Consider the following 17,949-nt stretch of genomic DNA (forward strand, 5'->3'; position numbering starts at 1 on the left):
GCAGGTTTGTAACCATATCACGTACACAATCATTGTTGAAGTCCATTAAACTACTGTTGATAATATGAAACTAGCTGCCATTTATTAATGTAAGTAGTAAATATTGTGAATTATAAAACCAATGATCTAATTAAAAATGTTATTCATGAATAATATTTAAGAAACATGTTAAATAATATTAGAAATTGTTTTATTTACTTATTTGTTATTAGGTACTTGAAATTGTATTAAACTAATTTTGTTTTACAAACTGTTTATTTATTGTTAAATATTTAAACTATTTTATTTACAACTGTTGATGAATGCATAAAAAATGCAATCAAAAATGTCATGGCATACCTTCTTTATAGACAAACCAATACATTTATATAATATTGTTAATTTAGTATTTAAATTATATATTTTTGTAAATAAACTGTTCAATTTATACAACAATGTTTTACCACAGAACCCTATTTAAAATCCTGTAATATATATTATAAAATATATCAAAATAATTCATAGTATTATGTTTTAGCTTGTAAAATTATTATTTTTATACTTATAATCATAATACTTATAGGTATTCATGCTATATTGTGATGAGAGGAAAATCTTTCAACAAATTCTCAATTTTGTTACTAATAATTTCATTCTCATCAAAATAAACACCAATTTTGCATTTTTAACAATTAAAATATTGTTTTATGACACTGGTGCAATAGGAAAATGAAATATTTCTACCTTTAAACCTTCTTATTATTTAATTAGGTAATATATTATTTATACCTATGTATTTAGATAATATAGGTATTTAATGTTATCAGCATTTATATTTTACTATCGCAGCATGATAATGGGTAGATAGGTATTGAAAATTCATAATATTGAAGTAAATTTCAGTCATAATAATTATTTTTTATTTAAAAAACGACACGATGAATTCAAACTAACATAACAAATATGAAAAGTTGTGAGAGTACAAAACATTAACAAGTAGTATACATATATTATAATATGTAAAACAGAGTATTAAATTATTAAGAACATCTAACTAATACAGTTCCGTGCGCCATGGCACAAATCGAAGATAGTGGTCCATTTAATACTTCTTGTACTCGCTGCTGCCTGAATAGCTTGACGACGGTGATCCATATGAGGAACTGATGCCGGACGACGAGCTGTATTCGCTACCGGACTGGACACTGGAGTAGTCGGACGAACCCGCAGAAGCCAATGAGTATGATGGAGCAGGTGCGCTGTAAGATGCGGAAGAGTATGATGGAGCTGGTGCGCTGTAAGATGCGGAAGAGTATGATGGAGCGGGTGCGCTGTAAGATGCGGAAGAGTATGATGGTGCGGCGGCGCTGTAAGATGCGGAAGAGTAAGACGGTGCGGCGGCACTGTATGATGCTGAAGAGTAAGACGGTGCGGCGGCACTGTACGATGCTGAAGAGTAAGACGGTGCGGCGGCACTGTACGAACCAGATGAGTAAGATGGGACGGCGGCGCTGTACGAACCAGATGAGTAAGATGGGGCGGCAGCGCTGTAAGATGGTGCGTAAGCTGGTGCGCTCAAGGCGATGTTAGCTGCTGGTGCGGCGTAAGATTCTGAAGCGTAAGCTGGTGCGGAGGCGTAGCTGATGGCTGGGGCTGGAGCAGAGACGGCGTATGAGACCGGAGCTGGAGCGATGACTGGGGTCGGGACGGAGTATGGGACAGCTTGTTGGACTTCTACTGGGTATGGCTGTGGAACTGGGTATGGCACTGGTCTGCTAACGGAGACTGGAACTGGGTGGGGCACGCTGACTGGGACAGCCCTTGGAACATCGACTGGGTATGGTCTGTTGACAGTGACGGGCACTGGGTGAGGTACGCTGACCGGGACTGCTCTGGGTACGGACACTGGCACGGGTTGTGCTACCGATACGGGCACGTGACGGGTTACTGGAACGGCGTATGGCTGTGGTACGGACACGGACACAATTTGGTTGGAAGTGCTGACTCTAGTCGGCACAGCGGAAGCAGCTGAGATACCGTAACCGTAAGACGGGGCAGCTATTCCATAACCGGAAGAGGCGGCGTAACCAAGACCAATCGGGGCGGAGTATCCGAGTCCAGCTGAGGAAGCGTATCCGAGTCCAGCTGAGGAAGCGTATCCTAGTCCAGCGGAGGAACCGTACCCGAGACCAATCGGGGCAGAGTAACCGTGACCAGCGAAGGAAGAGTATCCGAGGCTAGCTGGGGCGGCGTATCCGTAACTAGATGGAGCGGCGTATGCGTGACTGATGGGGGCAGAGTATCCGTGACTGATTGGGGCGGCGAGACCGATGCCTGGTGAGTATGAAGGCAGACCGGAGCCGTATCCGTATGATGACGATCCGGAGTATCCGGACAAGCCGGAGAGTCCGTACGACGATCCTGAAAGGCCTACGCTTCTCTTGTTGGTCTGTTTGTTATCGGTCTTTGCATCCTCAGCGGCGACACAGTGAGCTATTAAAGCCAAACCGACAACACAAGCCTAAGAAAAAAAATATTAAAAAAAAATTAGTTGATAGCAATGAATAATGATTCTCAAAAACCAAACGAATTACGAATCGATGTATCAAAAACAAAAAATATATTAAACTATCAACGGCGGAATAATTGGAATTGTAAATCTAATAAAAACGTTTCTGTTTTACTAAGTTATTTTGCTCAGTGCACGACTTACCTTGAAGAATTTCATGATGATGGTTATGATGGTATCGGTATGATTTCCACTGATACAACTGATGCCAAACACTGGCTCTCTGGGGTTTTTATAATCCTGCTGAGATACCGGTATTGTTTTTTCTTTTGCTTCACACTCCCCTCTGACTCAGTTAATCGGCCGTAATCGCCAAATGACACTTTCTCCGCGACAGGAATAATGTATACACACACATTACAATTACGTCATGGTGGGGTGGTCAGTTTAGAACAGGACCAGTTTTCGCGATTATAGCCATCGCATTTCGAAGATGTCACCCGGCTGTATCCGAAATTGTGTAACCGATTTGTTTCAATGGAGAGATATTCGTAGGTATAATGCATACGTATTCAGTACCCACCTTCATATCTGTCCGACGAGTTTGGCAACAATTTCACATTTATTTTTTTTCAAACCTAGTAAATCGGAAATTCACTTATGTTATATCTCCTACGTGTATATAAAATTAGTATGTTCGGACGTTTTAATGTTATACGCTGAGCAAAATATACGTTTGTTAAAATTGATACAATACCATGCGAATTAGTTAATAATTAATGACTATTATAGAGATAGCTAAATTCGAAAGAATTGCCTGAATCCCTAATACAAAGATTTTAGTTTAATTTTTATTAATACTAAATTCGATTATATAGGTGATTCTTATGAAATTTAAAGTTAAATACTCGTTTCCTTTCTGACGTACTTATTTACATTTTTGGAAATATTTTTTTACTCCATTTCAATTTATTATTAATTAAAAATTTTATTTTTATATAAACCAGGTATCTATATTGAAATTCTCAGACCAATTTTTTTGCTTTGGAATATAAAATTAATAATGTATGCTGTTAAAGTGAAAACTTAAAAAATTATAACTGCAATAACAATAGTAAAAAATATGATGTTTTGTACTAACTAACCTAGGTATCTAAAAGTTATATTTCCAAAAACGTTAATACTTTTCTATAAATGAGTGTCTGGATTTAAAGGAATCACTCTGTACATAGTAAATAAGAAAATTAAAATATTTTGGAACCTATATTGGTTATATATAAACAGTAATTATTAAACTAAAGTGCACTTAAATCTATCATATTTTCAATTAACCTATTTTTTTTTTTTATACATTTACAATAACAAATAGGTTTGTTCATATGTAAACTTAAATTAAATCATTGCAGAATGTTCTTTAGAATACTTATGAAGTTGACTAACATATTTTAAGTCATTTAATAAAATTATTACAGATTTATTATAATACACATATTTAATAAATATTTAAATTATACATAGGTAAGTATATAAATAATTCAAAAACTGTAATTTGTATTACCAATAATAATACTTTTTTTATTAATTTTACGTACGGAGTATGTTTAATCAATGCTATATGTATATATGTGATATAGGTAATGTAATTGTATATAGCTCAAAGATTTATCTACAGTATATCTTTAAATTAATTTATGTTGAAGTAAAAAAAACCAAACTGAAAGTTCTGTAAAATAAAACATTCCAACTTTAATGTGTCTATTTCTAATTTGAATCTTTTAAATATTGAACCCCAAAGTTAAAAATATAAATAATAGATACATAAATATTATTTTAATTTTATATATTTGTAAACACGAAAATCAAATAAAAATGTGTGATGTTAGTCACCTAATCCTCTCATATACCTCATTGAATATAGCTGTAACTATGTAAAAACGTATTATGTACCCTACAAATTGTACATGAGCTACCCTGCTTAAAATAAAATATTATCACACAAAACGTATTTATACAACTTGTAAGAATCTAAATACAAGTCCAAATTTAATCTAATGTATACCTACATTTTAATGTTTTATTAATTATTATTTATTATATAGGAATCTTATAATAGAAAAATTATATAAATGTATATTTTATAGTAGGATTATAATACAATAATGTCAATAATGCATACCAAAATCATACTTAATTTTAAGTATAGGTATCTAAGCCAAATAAATTGACTGGTAATTTATTGTTATACGGTTTTAAAATATAATCATTGTATACCTATATTTTAAGTTTTAACCTATATAAAAATATTGATATCGTCATAGTTCCCCTAATTCAACTATTTGAATCCATATTGTTGTTATTACTTATTAGTTCCTATATATTGTTGTTTTATTACACAGATATATCGTATAATAGTCGACGATTTCTAGCGTTTTATCTCTATAGTCGAAACAATCAAGTTCTAGTGATTCCGGTCGGAAAAATACAAGTATAGGTACATACGGCAAAAGAATCATATATTTTGTAATTTGTGTTTCCGGTATGTTGACTTAGACATAAACATATTATATAAAAACTAGAGAGTGGACTCGTATAAACTCATACGACGTGATATGTCAACGCGTGATATACATAGACAGTTTTTTACAAATATGTAAGTAAAATTAACACAATTTCAACAGCTTAAAAATGTAATATTAACAATGTTACTTTTACTTAATAGTTATCAGTTATCACAATATATGATTTCTATAGGACGCAGTAACAATGTATCATTCAACTAGAATCAGTGATTTAAATATTGGTGAAATGCATTATATTTTACTTAATTATTAATTTAATGTAGATAGGTTGTAGGTAGGTAGGTACTAGGTGGTAGGTATACTTACTTTAAAAGCTGAAACTTCAACAAGCTACACTGGGAAAGACTTAAAATTTATTTTTACTTAAACATTTTGACTTCCTCAGTCACCTATTCCTTTTCGTTTTATACCTACTCGAAATTCAATAACAAAATAATATTCAGTAAATATAATATACCTACTTTATATTTTTATCGAATATTTTCTTAGTTTTATATTTTTTCAAATTGATACATTACGAGGTAAGCCTACCTACTCTAATATTATATAGTAGCCTATACATACAAACTATACTATATACCTAAATATATATATAATATGTGTGTATATATATATATCAATTGACTATGCAAACAAAAAAATATATTTATTGTAACAAATAAACTATTGACTGATGAATGTATTGATTTTATTATTTGTGTGTATTTTTATCACCTTTTGGAGCAGTTAAAATGTTTAGGCTTATAACTTTGAATGTGATTTTTAATAGCAAATTTTATTTAATTGGTATTAAGGGGGTTCGAAAGTAAAACGTTGTCAGTAAGTACTTTTCTTAATGATTGGGAAAAACAAAATAAATTAAATAATATGAGACTTTTCACGCAAAACCGGTTTTTGAAAAAAAATGATATTGTTTTATTGCAATAATTAACAGACTAATGTTTTAAATATTTGAAAGTCTTACCAAAGTCTTATTTTATCATTTTCGATACATGATCAAATGTTCATAATATTTCGTCTATTTTAGAGCTATTTATAGACATTTAAAGTTGTATCTTAAATAAAATAATTTAATTTAACGGTAGGTAGGTACTAGGTACCTAGATATAATGCGATTGTTTTTACTTTTCTTTCAATACTTGAATGTTACAGTTGCCATGTTCGATGGATATAGATTGTAGGTATATAAACTATAAAGTGCATAGTATAGTATATTTTAATTGAATGCTTAAAGTCCCACGGGCATGCTCTTGCAGCTTAATTTTTACTATTCCTAAATTTATAGGACACCTAAAACTTATAAATCTATTTACATACATACTTAGTCCATAGTATACTACCTTTTACCCAGTATAAAACCAAGTTAAATAGAGTTAGTAACAAAATATGTTTTCATTTTGTAACAAGGTCGTGGGTACATCAATATTTTTTTTTTAATCAGAAGTACCTAGTTAAACCCCAACGGTACAGGTATATGGTGTTTCAGAAACTTGGAACTGTTTTTGCCTAGGTATACCTAAATTATCTTATACCTACCTAAATAAATACATTGTAAGGTGCAATTTGTTATATATATTCTTGTGTCTGCAGTCTTATTCTAAATATGATGATTTTTATTTATAGAAAGATATAATACAGAGAAATTGGTAGGGGTCGTAGTTGTGTGTATGAGTTCCTATAATATGGTTAGGTTAGGTAACGTATATCCAAAACGTATATGCATTATCTCATCTCTTAAAAATATCTAGATAGGTACTCAACGTATTTATAGAATATAGAATATTTTTTGCATTATTTATTCATATTTCATATTAATGTTGTTTAATATTCAAATTGTTAGGTATACTAACAAAAACTATCAGAACTCCGTTTCCAAGTAAAAATATTTATCTTTGAGTTTACATTTTTTTTAAACTCCGTCACATGCTATAACCCATGCGGCATTCACCAGTCGTATCTCTTTTTAAGTTGTTTCATTCACACCGACAGCATCAAGAATGGCATATAATAGTATTTCGATTTCACGTTATGTGATAAAGCAGTTAATATAAAATAGGTAAGTACATTATATTCTGATAATCGCGAGTGGCGAGTCTTATGAATAATATAAATATGGTATTCATTCGTGCAAGCAATTTTTTTGGTGGTCCATGTTTTACACATTACACATACCTATTATAACTTAAAATATATCGCTGATAGTCCACATTATATTATTCTATTTTATAGGTCCCTACCTATTGCCTAATCCTAATGTGATCATCAGTCATCATTAAACACTATACTAGCGTCTATATAACTATATAACTGTTGTTTTCGTAATAACTATTGGGTATTAGATTTATAATTATTAATTTATTAAAATTTATAAGTATTTATATGTTAGTAATTATAATCAACGGTATTTGGTGGTAGCTAATGGGTATTATATTTTAGTATTAACCATCATACTAGTTTGCGGTGCAGGTTGTCGTCTTATTCGCTCCTATTCGGCAAGGATATCGGCGAAGTTGTTTCCCCATTATGCAATCTCAAGGATTCCCAAGAATATATTACATATGATACTAGATTTTACTTATTTTTAGCATTGTATTATAACAAATTATGTAATATTATATTGATTCGTTTTGTAGAAATTTTAAAAACCACTTTAACTTTATCTCCCAGTTCATCTCCAAACATGAGACTGCTGGGACACTCCACATTTTTCTGTCTTAAATGATTCACGGTTTTATTTTGAAAGTTGACATTATTCGTATTTGTTATTGATTTCAAAGAAGGTATTGGTTTCTAGTTAAAAAAAAAATAATACCTAATTAAAAACAAGTAAAAATAATTTTTTGTAGTTAAATTGTCTCAAATTATGAAAACCGTTAAAGTAAATTAAATTAAAATGTTCAATAACATTGATGGAATTTATTACTTATTACTATTTTAAACATACTATTTTCAAAGCTTGTTAGATATTAGATAAGTGCAATGCTTCCGCTGTGCCAGCCATGTTACTTACCTACCTAAATGCAATACTGTTTTTCTTGGTAATTGATTTCATCTAATTTAAATCCTATAAAAATATATATTAACTTATAATATAAGCTAAATAATTGTTTAATATATTTCTGTGTGCCCATCTTTTGAGAGACGAGAAACTAAATCTAGGTGTGTGTGTTATACATTTTCCCTTTAGTAATAAACTTATTACAATTCTAATTTTTGAAATTTGTAAGTTTGTTAAATTGCCATAATTTCAATCATTTAGATTTTTATACCACTTATAAGGAGAGCCCGGTGGTGATAACTTCATTTTTTCTTATAAGAAGCATCATTGGAAACTATACAATTTTAAGTAAATATTTTCTTTTGAAAATGTTGGTATTAGTAAAAGTCTAAAACAAAATTCGAACTAGTAGTTTCTGAGTTATTTAAATTTTTATACAAAAAATGGGCTCACACAAATATAAAAAAGATTTAATCTTAGATGTAGTATTTATTATACTTAAACCATATTTACTAATTTATTATAAAATATTCAAATCACTATAGAACCCATATTTTCTTTCCATTATCATTGATATATTAAATCCTTAGAAACTACTCGTTCGAATTAAATGTAGATAGAGACATCAATATTTTCAAAAAAAGTCATTGTGATTAATAATAATCAGTAAAAATGTGAAATCTTAATTGAGACACACGTTAAATGGTTTCAAAAAACCATTTTAAATGTTTGTATAATTACAAATTTCAAAAGTCAGAATTTGAATTGATAAATTATTAAAATTCTAAGGAAGAATTTAAAATACGAGTAGCGTCTTGGTAAATCGCCCAGTATATCAATAATGTAGTGTATTTTTTTTACAAATTTGTATTAACCTCTTAAATATTAAACAATTTAAAGCAACTATACACGGACATACATTGTGTAAACGATTTGGGTAATAAATTAGTTTATTCGATATTTTTGACACATGTCTTTTGTATATCAACCAATAAAAAACAAAATAAACCATTAGTACATCCTTTTATAATTTTCTCATCGTATTAAGTTACCGATTATGGTATAGGTAATAGTATAGTATATTATAGGTAAAAGTCATTAATTAATAAATTTGATGATTCAGATGTCTTTTTTTTCATCAATCAACTATCGACAACATATTGCTTGGTTTTTTTAGTAATTTTTTCAACTGTTTGGAGGGTACGGTTGGTTTGGAACACGTGAATTTGTGGCGAGGATTTGGCTAAGAACTATATAGTTTACTATGGCTAACTATAGCTGGCTGACGCTGGCAGTCAGAGCACATTTGTGATTGAAGCCGAACATCGCGCCACAACGCGCCGCAGACGACTTTTTAAACGTAGCCACAGGAGGCATTATCGTTTTGAAGTGTGCGTGTTTAGTGAAAGCGTAACTGTTAACGAGATTTAATAAAAAAATTCGTTGAATTAAAATAGAAAATAGTTATGACCTTCACAATTTATTTTATTTTAAGATAATAAATTATAATGGCTTGAAGTGTATTACAACTTATATTATTCTTGACTTTAAAGGTAAATATGAAAAGTGAAGGCTAATATTCTTCTTCATATTAATCTGCTGTTAGTCGTTTTGAATACTGATTAATTTTATTTAAAAATCATAACAAGTGAAATCAAGCTACGGACTTACATACCAAAAAATTGAATATATTACATTTCATTTTGAATTTTTTACATAGGTACCTACTACCAACTAACCTAGCTTTATTTTAGGCATTTTAGTTTATGCAATTAATATTTACACTTATTATTGAACCCGATGGTGGCATTTTTTTATTGATTTTACTTGGTGCGTTTATCTAATAATATTATATTATGTATGTTTTTCAGTTATAGACATTTTGAATAAACCATATAATTATGTGCTATTTAATATTAAATTATATTAATAGGTGCAAGTAGAATGGTCAATGATTGGTATTTATTATTCAATATTTTTGCACATAAGTAATTTTTTTTAATCTACCTACTCATTAATTTTTATATAAATATAAATATGTATATTATATTATATTATATTATACATGTATATTTATATTATATATGCATATTTATATTTTAAGATTTTACATTTTGAATAAATCATTATTTATATTAATTTTAATTTTAATTTATAGACCTAAAAAAAAGAGGTGGTACAATTTTAATCAATTTGTATAGGTGTAGGTGCTTATAATGTAGTTGTATTAAGTCAAATGAAGACCTTTTTCTACAAACAATGTTGGATACCAGTGAAATTGATTTTTATCGTTACGAATTTTGTATGTTAAATACTCGAATGTCAAGTGTGTCAACCGAAAGTATAATCTGGATGACCTCATAGATTGCCATTTATAATTATACTTACTTTCGTCGCCTTATGCTTATAAGTTATAATTATACATAAAATATTTAATATTCACTTAAAAATATATAATTAACAAATCTCGAAAATAAAATATACAACGGTAGGTAGTCCTTTTATTCTGGTTGACGGCTCCTTCTATATTCTACTCATTTCCTTTATAATTATTGATCGGAGCGGATGAAACGGAAGTAAAAGACTTACCATCATAAGGGAAACAGCATGTATCTAAGCACCTATATCGGTGTGCCTGTATCTTTATACGTAGATACATTGAAGAAAGGGGTAAAGCAGAGGATTTGATCTGTTAGTTTTACAATGAATTTTTTTTTGCATATAGATTCTTTTCTGGTAGTAAAATTCTTCCAAAAGTTACTTTTAGTCACTCTATGGATCAGAAATTTATAAATTGTTGTTTTGAAAATATTCAGGTGCAGCATTTAAAACATACAACCTTAGACCTAAACTTTTATAAGTCATTTCAACGACATTGTCGTCACCATCACCGAATTGCACATGTCCCCGAGTTTCACGACAGCGAGTTTCCGATGGGGCTAGTTAATTGACTAAAATTATAATTTATGTTCTTTATATTTAAAACCAGGGCTTGCAAACGTTATAATAACGTTATACTTGATAAAAAACGATTGAAATTTGTAAACGTAATTATAACGGAAAACGGTAAACGTAAATAAATAAATAACACAAAACAAAACGTAACGTTTAACAAAATATATGATGTATCATTAAACAAAACATAACGCAAAACAGTATATTATATTGTATTCCATTAAACGAAATAATTAATTCCCAATTATTTAATAATACTTAGTAGTATTCAATTATTTATTCAATCCAAGAATTAATTTTATTCCGTATCCGGCCTATCCGGGAGATCCCGTATTAGATATTATTTTAAAACTTAATAAGAAGTTATTAATAGAATAATTTAATTACCAATAGCTAATAATAGTGATGCTCTGATAATATTGTACTGTACTATCTGTACTACGGTCGAAATTTATACCACTCAAGTTATTCAACTATTGTGTTCGGTGTTCAGTTTGCTCAGATTTATTCACTCGTCAGTGTTTGTCTAATTGTTGTCAAATGTTTAATATTTATATTTTATACTAATATACTTATAGTTTTAACGTGCATACGTTTTCTTTATATTAGTTTAACCCATTTAATTAAATAAATAAAATTAAACAATACCTACTTAAAACTCAGAATAGGGAAATTATGTCCCCAAAAAAAGTTCATAGTCGTATACTTTTAAATTTTAAATAACGATAAACGCAAAAATTGTATAACGTTTTAATTATGAATAACGATAAACGCAAAAATTGTATAACGTTTTAATTCTGAATAACGATAAACACAAAAGTTGAATAACGTTTTGATTGTAAATAACGTAAAACAAAATTTATTTTTCAAATGCAAGCCCTGTTTAAAACATTTGGTGGTAATTTAGTCTCATTAGAGGAACCTGTTTTTTAATTGATAATCCACGATTAATTTTACTTATTTTAAATAATTCATATATCTCTGTCAGGAATACATTAAAAATGTATTATATTTATTTATTTTTATAATTATGTTAGGTCAAGATTTGGTTTATAAATAAGTACATAATGGGTTACATTAAATTGTATTTATGGATTTTAAATGAAAATGAAATTTGATACACCCAATTATAGCTATACAATATTATGGGCTGCATTGGGCTGTATCACGATTAATGATACAACCTTTAACCGTGGCAGGGCATACAGCCACAGAAAAACATTAGGCTGACGAACCTCTTAGTACGGCACCAAAACGAACGGCGTCGTCTAGGTATTACCGCGCTGGCTATCGTCTGATCATTTGCTGCACCATCGCTGTCAACCGTCGCCGGTTTCCGGATCCTTGAAATTTGTCGTCTCGTCGACAGCCAATTTCGGTGAGCCATCTATGAACTCGACCGCATTCATCGATCCGCTTGTGGGACTCTACAGTACCGAACTGCAGCACAGCCATATTCGGCATTGAAATCGCTCGACGACGGGGCCTCGTATACGCGACATCGCGAGGTTCCGGCGCCGGTCGAACCTCTGGCGAAGCAGACGACGCTGGACCTTTTTCGAGGGCTGCAGGCGCCATAACTCCTACGTAATAGCCGGACGTTGGACTCGTGTGACTCGCCAGTTCGATTGGGGTGCGGTCCGCCAGCGGTTCAACTGCAGGATTCGTAGTGTCGGAGGACAGTGCGTGGTTCGCTGACACACTCGACTCCTCGGAACCAGTCTCCAGCACTACCAATTTGGGCATGGAATAATATCCTACATCTCGCTGCATCGGCGAACCCGGCAGACCGTGCTTTGTCAGAGTTGGACGATTTCTCCTGAGATCCTCGAACGTCAGCAGCATCAAGTCGGTCGCGGAAGGCATCTCGACCAGTGGCGCGTCGCCGGCAGGAGTACCATCTGCCTTGCGTGGACCAGCGAGACCACGACGATACGCCCGTAGTTTCGAAGAGTTCGACAACAGATCCGCGAACATTTGGCGCATCACTCTCGGACTGCACATTAATCTCAAGGGATTCAAAGCTATTTTCAGACATGATGATACGACTAATTGTGGTACAAGGGTAAATTACGAAAGTAAAGTAAGTTATACAGACAGTAAATAATATACCAAATTATTACATGTGCTCAGTGCGACAAGCAGATAGGTTATGACGATTAGAAAGTATACAATTTATATCAAACACTTATCGTGTCCCATAGCTTTGTGGCACACGTTTTATCGTGTCCCTTTGTTGTTTTTTTACGTCGGATAGAAATATTAACTTATTGATTATTGATTATTAATTTAAATATTAATTTAAAAATTTAAAAAATTGTCCTAAGGAATTAAACAAGTTAGCAAGCGAGCGCGTTAAATTCCAGGTCTTCAAGACGTTAATATATTTTAATATTATATAATGCAATAAACTAAAATTATTCCATGCACAGTTTAAAACCTTTTATATTTTTGTGTAAACTGATTAGGTACCTACTCCAGCGGAATAGTATAACCTATATAGTATTTTCGAAAATGTCATTGTAATTGAATGATAATTTATAATATGTAGGTATAGTATAAAATACTATGGAGTGCTTTTTGATGCGACCTACTACATATTGGCTAAAAATAGATCGTAAACAGTATATTTCTCCGCAATGAATACATTATCGTTAATCGTCCAACAATTATAGGAATATCCGAATATGGAATGAATTACAATGAATTATATCATATGACTTACGACCAAATAATTATACATTTTTTAGGACATTTTCGATGATTTAAACATAAAATTTATGATATTTCAATAAAATAAAAAAGTTAGATATAAAAAACAAGGGGTGCTACATATTAACTCGGGGGTGCTAGAATGATTGATCATAAATTCATAAGTTTTCTCACCTTTACATAAATAAAAAGTTAACGGGAAATTCAAATTAAATGTTTACGTGTGTTTAAAGTTCAAATGTTTACGACATTGGATATTATCAGTTATCACTCTTTGTCATTGAACGATTTCCATATAATACAAAAACGAACAACCAAAATTACATGAAATGTTCGGCAAATGTCTATAGTAAATATCATTCTCTATACTCAGTATAATTAAAAATATTTTGAGCTGTTTATAGACATTTTCAATTTTCAATTTTTTTTCTATAAATATAAATAAAAAATTGTATATTTAGATCTTAAATTGAAGATTTGAAAATTTAATACAAGGTTCCTTGTAAGTTTGACAAGATTAAAGAGGTACATAAGCATTTGAAGTTAAAATGTCGACAAAATGCATCAAGGTCACGAGAATTTGCAAATTATTTAGTGAACACAATCTGATAGCATCAGACAGCACCCAAAGCTATTACAGTAATGCCTTATAGAAAATTTTTAAATCTACAATAATTTTCTTTCATCTGAGAACTTTATTCAACCCTTACAAATAAAAATCAATCTCTCTGAAGTCAATCTTGATGTTTATACAAAATAACATAATATTAAAATTATAACATAAGATGTATTATATTATAAAATATAAACTATAGGTACATATTCAAATTGGTATAAAAGGTAATTAATTACAAACGGTTACTGATACACGACGACAGGGCGTCGTGGGCGGGCAAGCTTATGATATAAGATATAAATTATAATATTAATATAATGCAGCGTATAAAAGCGCTATCAATGGTGGATCGCATAGCTGCTGCTGTAACCGAAACCATGGTCATGACCGAAGTCGTAGGTACCGTATCCATGCCCGTGGTGTTCTTTGACGTAGACCGGCAAGTGTTGTTGCACGTAAACTGGGTAGGGCACATGGTGAGCCACAGGGATCTTGACCGGCACCTTGACCGGGTATGGCACTGGGCGGTCGACGGGCACCGGGACGTGCTTCTCGATGTGCACGGGGTACGGCACCGGTTTCTCTACGGCTACTGGGTACGGCACGTGTTTCTCGACCGGAACGATGATCGGTCGGTCGACGATGACTGGCACCTCTTTGGTGACGTGCACAGAGCTGATGTGTCCATAGCTGTGGTCGGCACCAAGAAGACCGTAGTTGGACAGACCGTCCCACTCACTGTGGCCACCATACCCATAGCCCAAGCCCCAGAGGCCTCGTTTGCCCTGCTTCTTTTCCGCGGGCTTCTCGTCGGCGGCGGCCTTCACGGTGTCGGCGCAGACCAAGGCCGCGCATACGCTCGCCAACAACAACATCGACATCTGCGACAGTAATCAACACAAACAATCCATCACAACATTTTTCACGAATTCATGCAATATGATAAAATATTAATACTATTCATAGTTATACAACTGTTCTAATGCTCCACAATATAAAATACTAACAGTTGACCCCTGCAGCACCTGCGTGTATATTCAAAACTATTTAATAAAATTGAATTATTAAAGTTAATGCTGAAGGCTATTACGAAATTCGATAAACAGAAGTCCAGAGGGGAGTCACTATAATTCGTATAAATGAAATAATTGTGTTAAATTTATATAAAATTATTGTAAGTATACCTGCTACTAAAAACGATTCTATGTATATTTTATATTTTTCAACTGCTATTAATTATTATAATAACTTTTGAAAACCGTGTATAAAAATGTCAAGCTCTTCGACCGAATGAAAAAAATGTCTATAAATAGCTCAAAAACAGTGAAAGTATATTTAAAATTATACCATATGTATGGAAAAGGATAATATAAATATTTGGTGTACATTTTTAGTATATGTGGTTATTTCTTTTTGAATTAAAACAAAATAAGAAAATCGTTCGATGAGAAATCGTTTATTCAATTTTAAAATGTTAGATATGAAAATAAAAATGTTTATGAACTCTAACTACCAACAGCACAGCATAATTTTCATTTTTATATATTTTGACGAATTTTGTCATTAACTTTAGACAAGTATAACAAATTATTGTAATCAACTTTTTCTTAAATTACACTATAAGAATAAGTTATGAATAATCTTGTATTCAATTTTTAAATATTTCAACCTAGCAAAAAGTATTTTATCGATATTAATTTTAAAAACCAATAAAATTCTTAATTTTGTTATGCTTATAAATGGCTTAGAAAGAATCACAATATTTAAAAAAATTTTAAAATGTGAAGAAAATAACAAAATAGACATTCTGATAAAATTTCAAGTTTATAGTATTTTTTTTTTTTACTGTTATTCGTTTTTGAGTTACACTGAAAGGCGAAAAGTAAAATCAATTTTGTCCAAAACCAATTTTACTTGAAAATTCCCGTGTTCCAAAATGTTTGTGTATTTTTAAAAAACATTTTAGAATTTTCAATTTTGACCTCTCGAATGCACCAACTAGATTAACTTCGGCACCAGAAAAGATACTAAATGTAAAAATCGAAGGATGTTTTCTATCAAAAAAAATTAATACCTACATTCAAAGCTCTGCTCAGTACCTAAAACTAAAACCAATCTACAGGCATTTAATGTGTTTTTACTTATTACTTATTAGCATTAAAGTGTAGTAACAGGTAGCAGCTATAACGGTTTTATTGATGGTTTGTAATAATAATACCTATATACCAACGTCTAGGTTCTATCATTTGAACATCTTTTTTTGACAGTTAGTTAAATAATAGTCAAACAAAAATCTTATCGGGTATCAAGTAACCTGAATCCAAATTTCTTAATTTCGAAATCTTGAATATCTTAAGCCAAAAAAAAAATAAATAAAAACACAATATTTACCTATTTTTTAGTTTCCTAATTTTTAGTGCTTTTTTAAAAATTATTTTGAAGAATTAAAAAACAAATAATCTTAAAATTTAAATCAAAAGCTGAAATTCTTATATTGAAACAATATTATAAAATATATTTTTCAAATATTGTGTGCTTTTACCAGTGAAAATCTTCACATTCTTTTGTATAACACATTTCACCGGGTCCCATTGACTTATTAATTCGTTTTTATTAAAGATTCTGACGTCATTGACATATTGTTATACAAAGGGATGTAATTACATAAAAATATATCATAGGTATTATAAATATTTTGTATAAGTATAAAATAAACATTTCAAATGTTTGTTTAATGCATGTTTGATATTTTTTTTGTGCGTACCTATCTGGTAATTGTTTGCTGCACATTTGTGAATTGATAATTTGTTAAGATCCCGAGCTTACAGACATGATATTATAATACTAGCAATATATCGGTAAAGCTGAAGACGCGTACTTACCCAGAACTGCTGCATGTTCTCGCCGTTTTCCCTTTGAGTGTCTATGTATATGAATACTAAACCACCGTGGTTATACGGGGATACGGTTATCGCAATGTCGTGTGCTTCTGGTATACCTCGCACTGGTCGGTCGGACTTGTGTGGTCCACATCGGTCGAGCAATATCCATTTTATACGGACTCGTCGAGGCCTCGAAAACGGCAAACGACGTGGCTGGGTGGGGGTGATGGGTGATGTACGCATATACTGTGCGGCGTGCATACAATATATATTGTGTGCACCTCCGCCATGTCGGTGTACTTAGCTGCAGCAGTCCAAGGGACATTTCCCAACACGCGCGCGGGGCCGTTCACCGGTCGCCCCCGGTTGACCTCTGCCGCAGCGCTTCGGTCTCTTCCAGCGCGTGGCCCCGGCATTGTTACTTCACGGTTCGTTCTCTCTCGCCCAGATTGCATCATCGCCCTCAGACGTATACACGATATCATGCCCGTGCTATTATTGTCATTACCGTCCTATTATACATCATATTAGATACATGTACAGTCACTGCAAGCTACAACACACGTTTCTTTATGGAAAAATATATATTATCTATATGCACAAGCCTTCGAGTATAGTCCGACATCGCTGCTGCATGTATAGGTACATTATAAATGTATACCTCTGTATTATGGGGATCAGATATTGTAGTGTGCGCATGATATCATTTTTATTGTAGT

The 17,949-nt window shown here is 31.7% G+C and overlaps 1 protein-coding gene across 1 annotated transcript; it reads right to left on the bottom strand.

Moving 5' to 3' along the window:
- Positions 1–876: 876 nt before the first annotated feature.
- LOC111029737 (proline and serine-rich protein 1-like) lies at positions 877–17,380 on the bottom strand. Its single transcript, XM_022308874.1, has 5 exons — positions 17,231–17,380; positions 14,689–15,229; positions 12,516–13,068; positions 2,693–2,834; positions 877–2,500 (listed from the first exon to the last, which is right to left on the bottom strand). The coding sequence occupies exons 1-5, from the start codon at positions 17,243–17,245 to the stop codon at positions 1,082–1,084; spliced, it is 2,670 nt and encodes an 889-aa protein (XP_022164566.1). The 5' UTR covers positions 17,246–17,380; the 3' UTR covers positions 877–1,081.
- Between the last annotated feature and the right edge of the window lie 569 nt (positions 17,381–17,949).

Source organism: Myzus persicae, unplaced genomic scaffold (assembly GCF_001856785.1).
Source record: "Myzus persicae strain clone G006 unplaced genomic scaffold, MPER_G0061.0, whole genome shotgun sequence".
In the NCBI taxonomy this organism is placed as follows: domain Eukaryota; kingdom Metazoa; phylum Arthropoda; class Insecta; order Hemiptera; family Aphididae; genus Myzus; species Myzus persicae.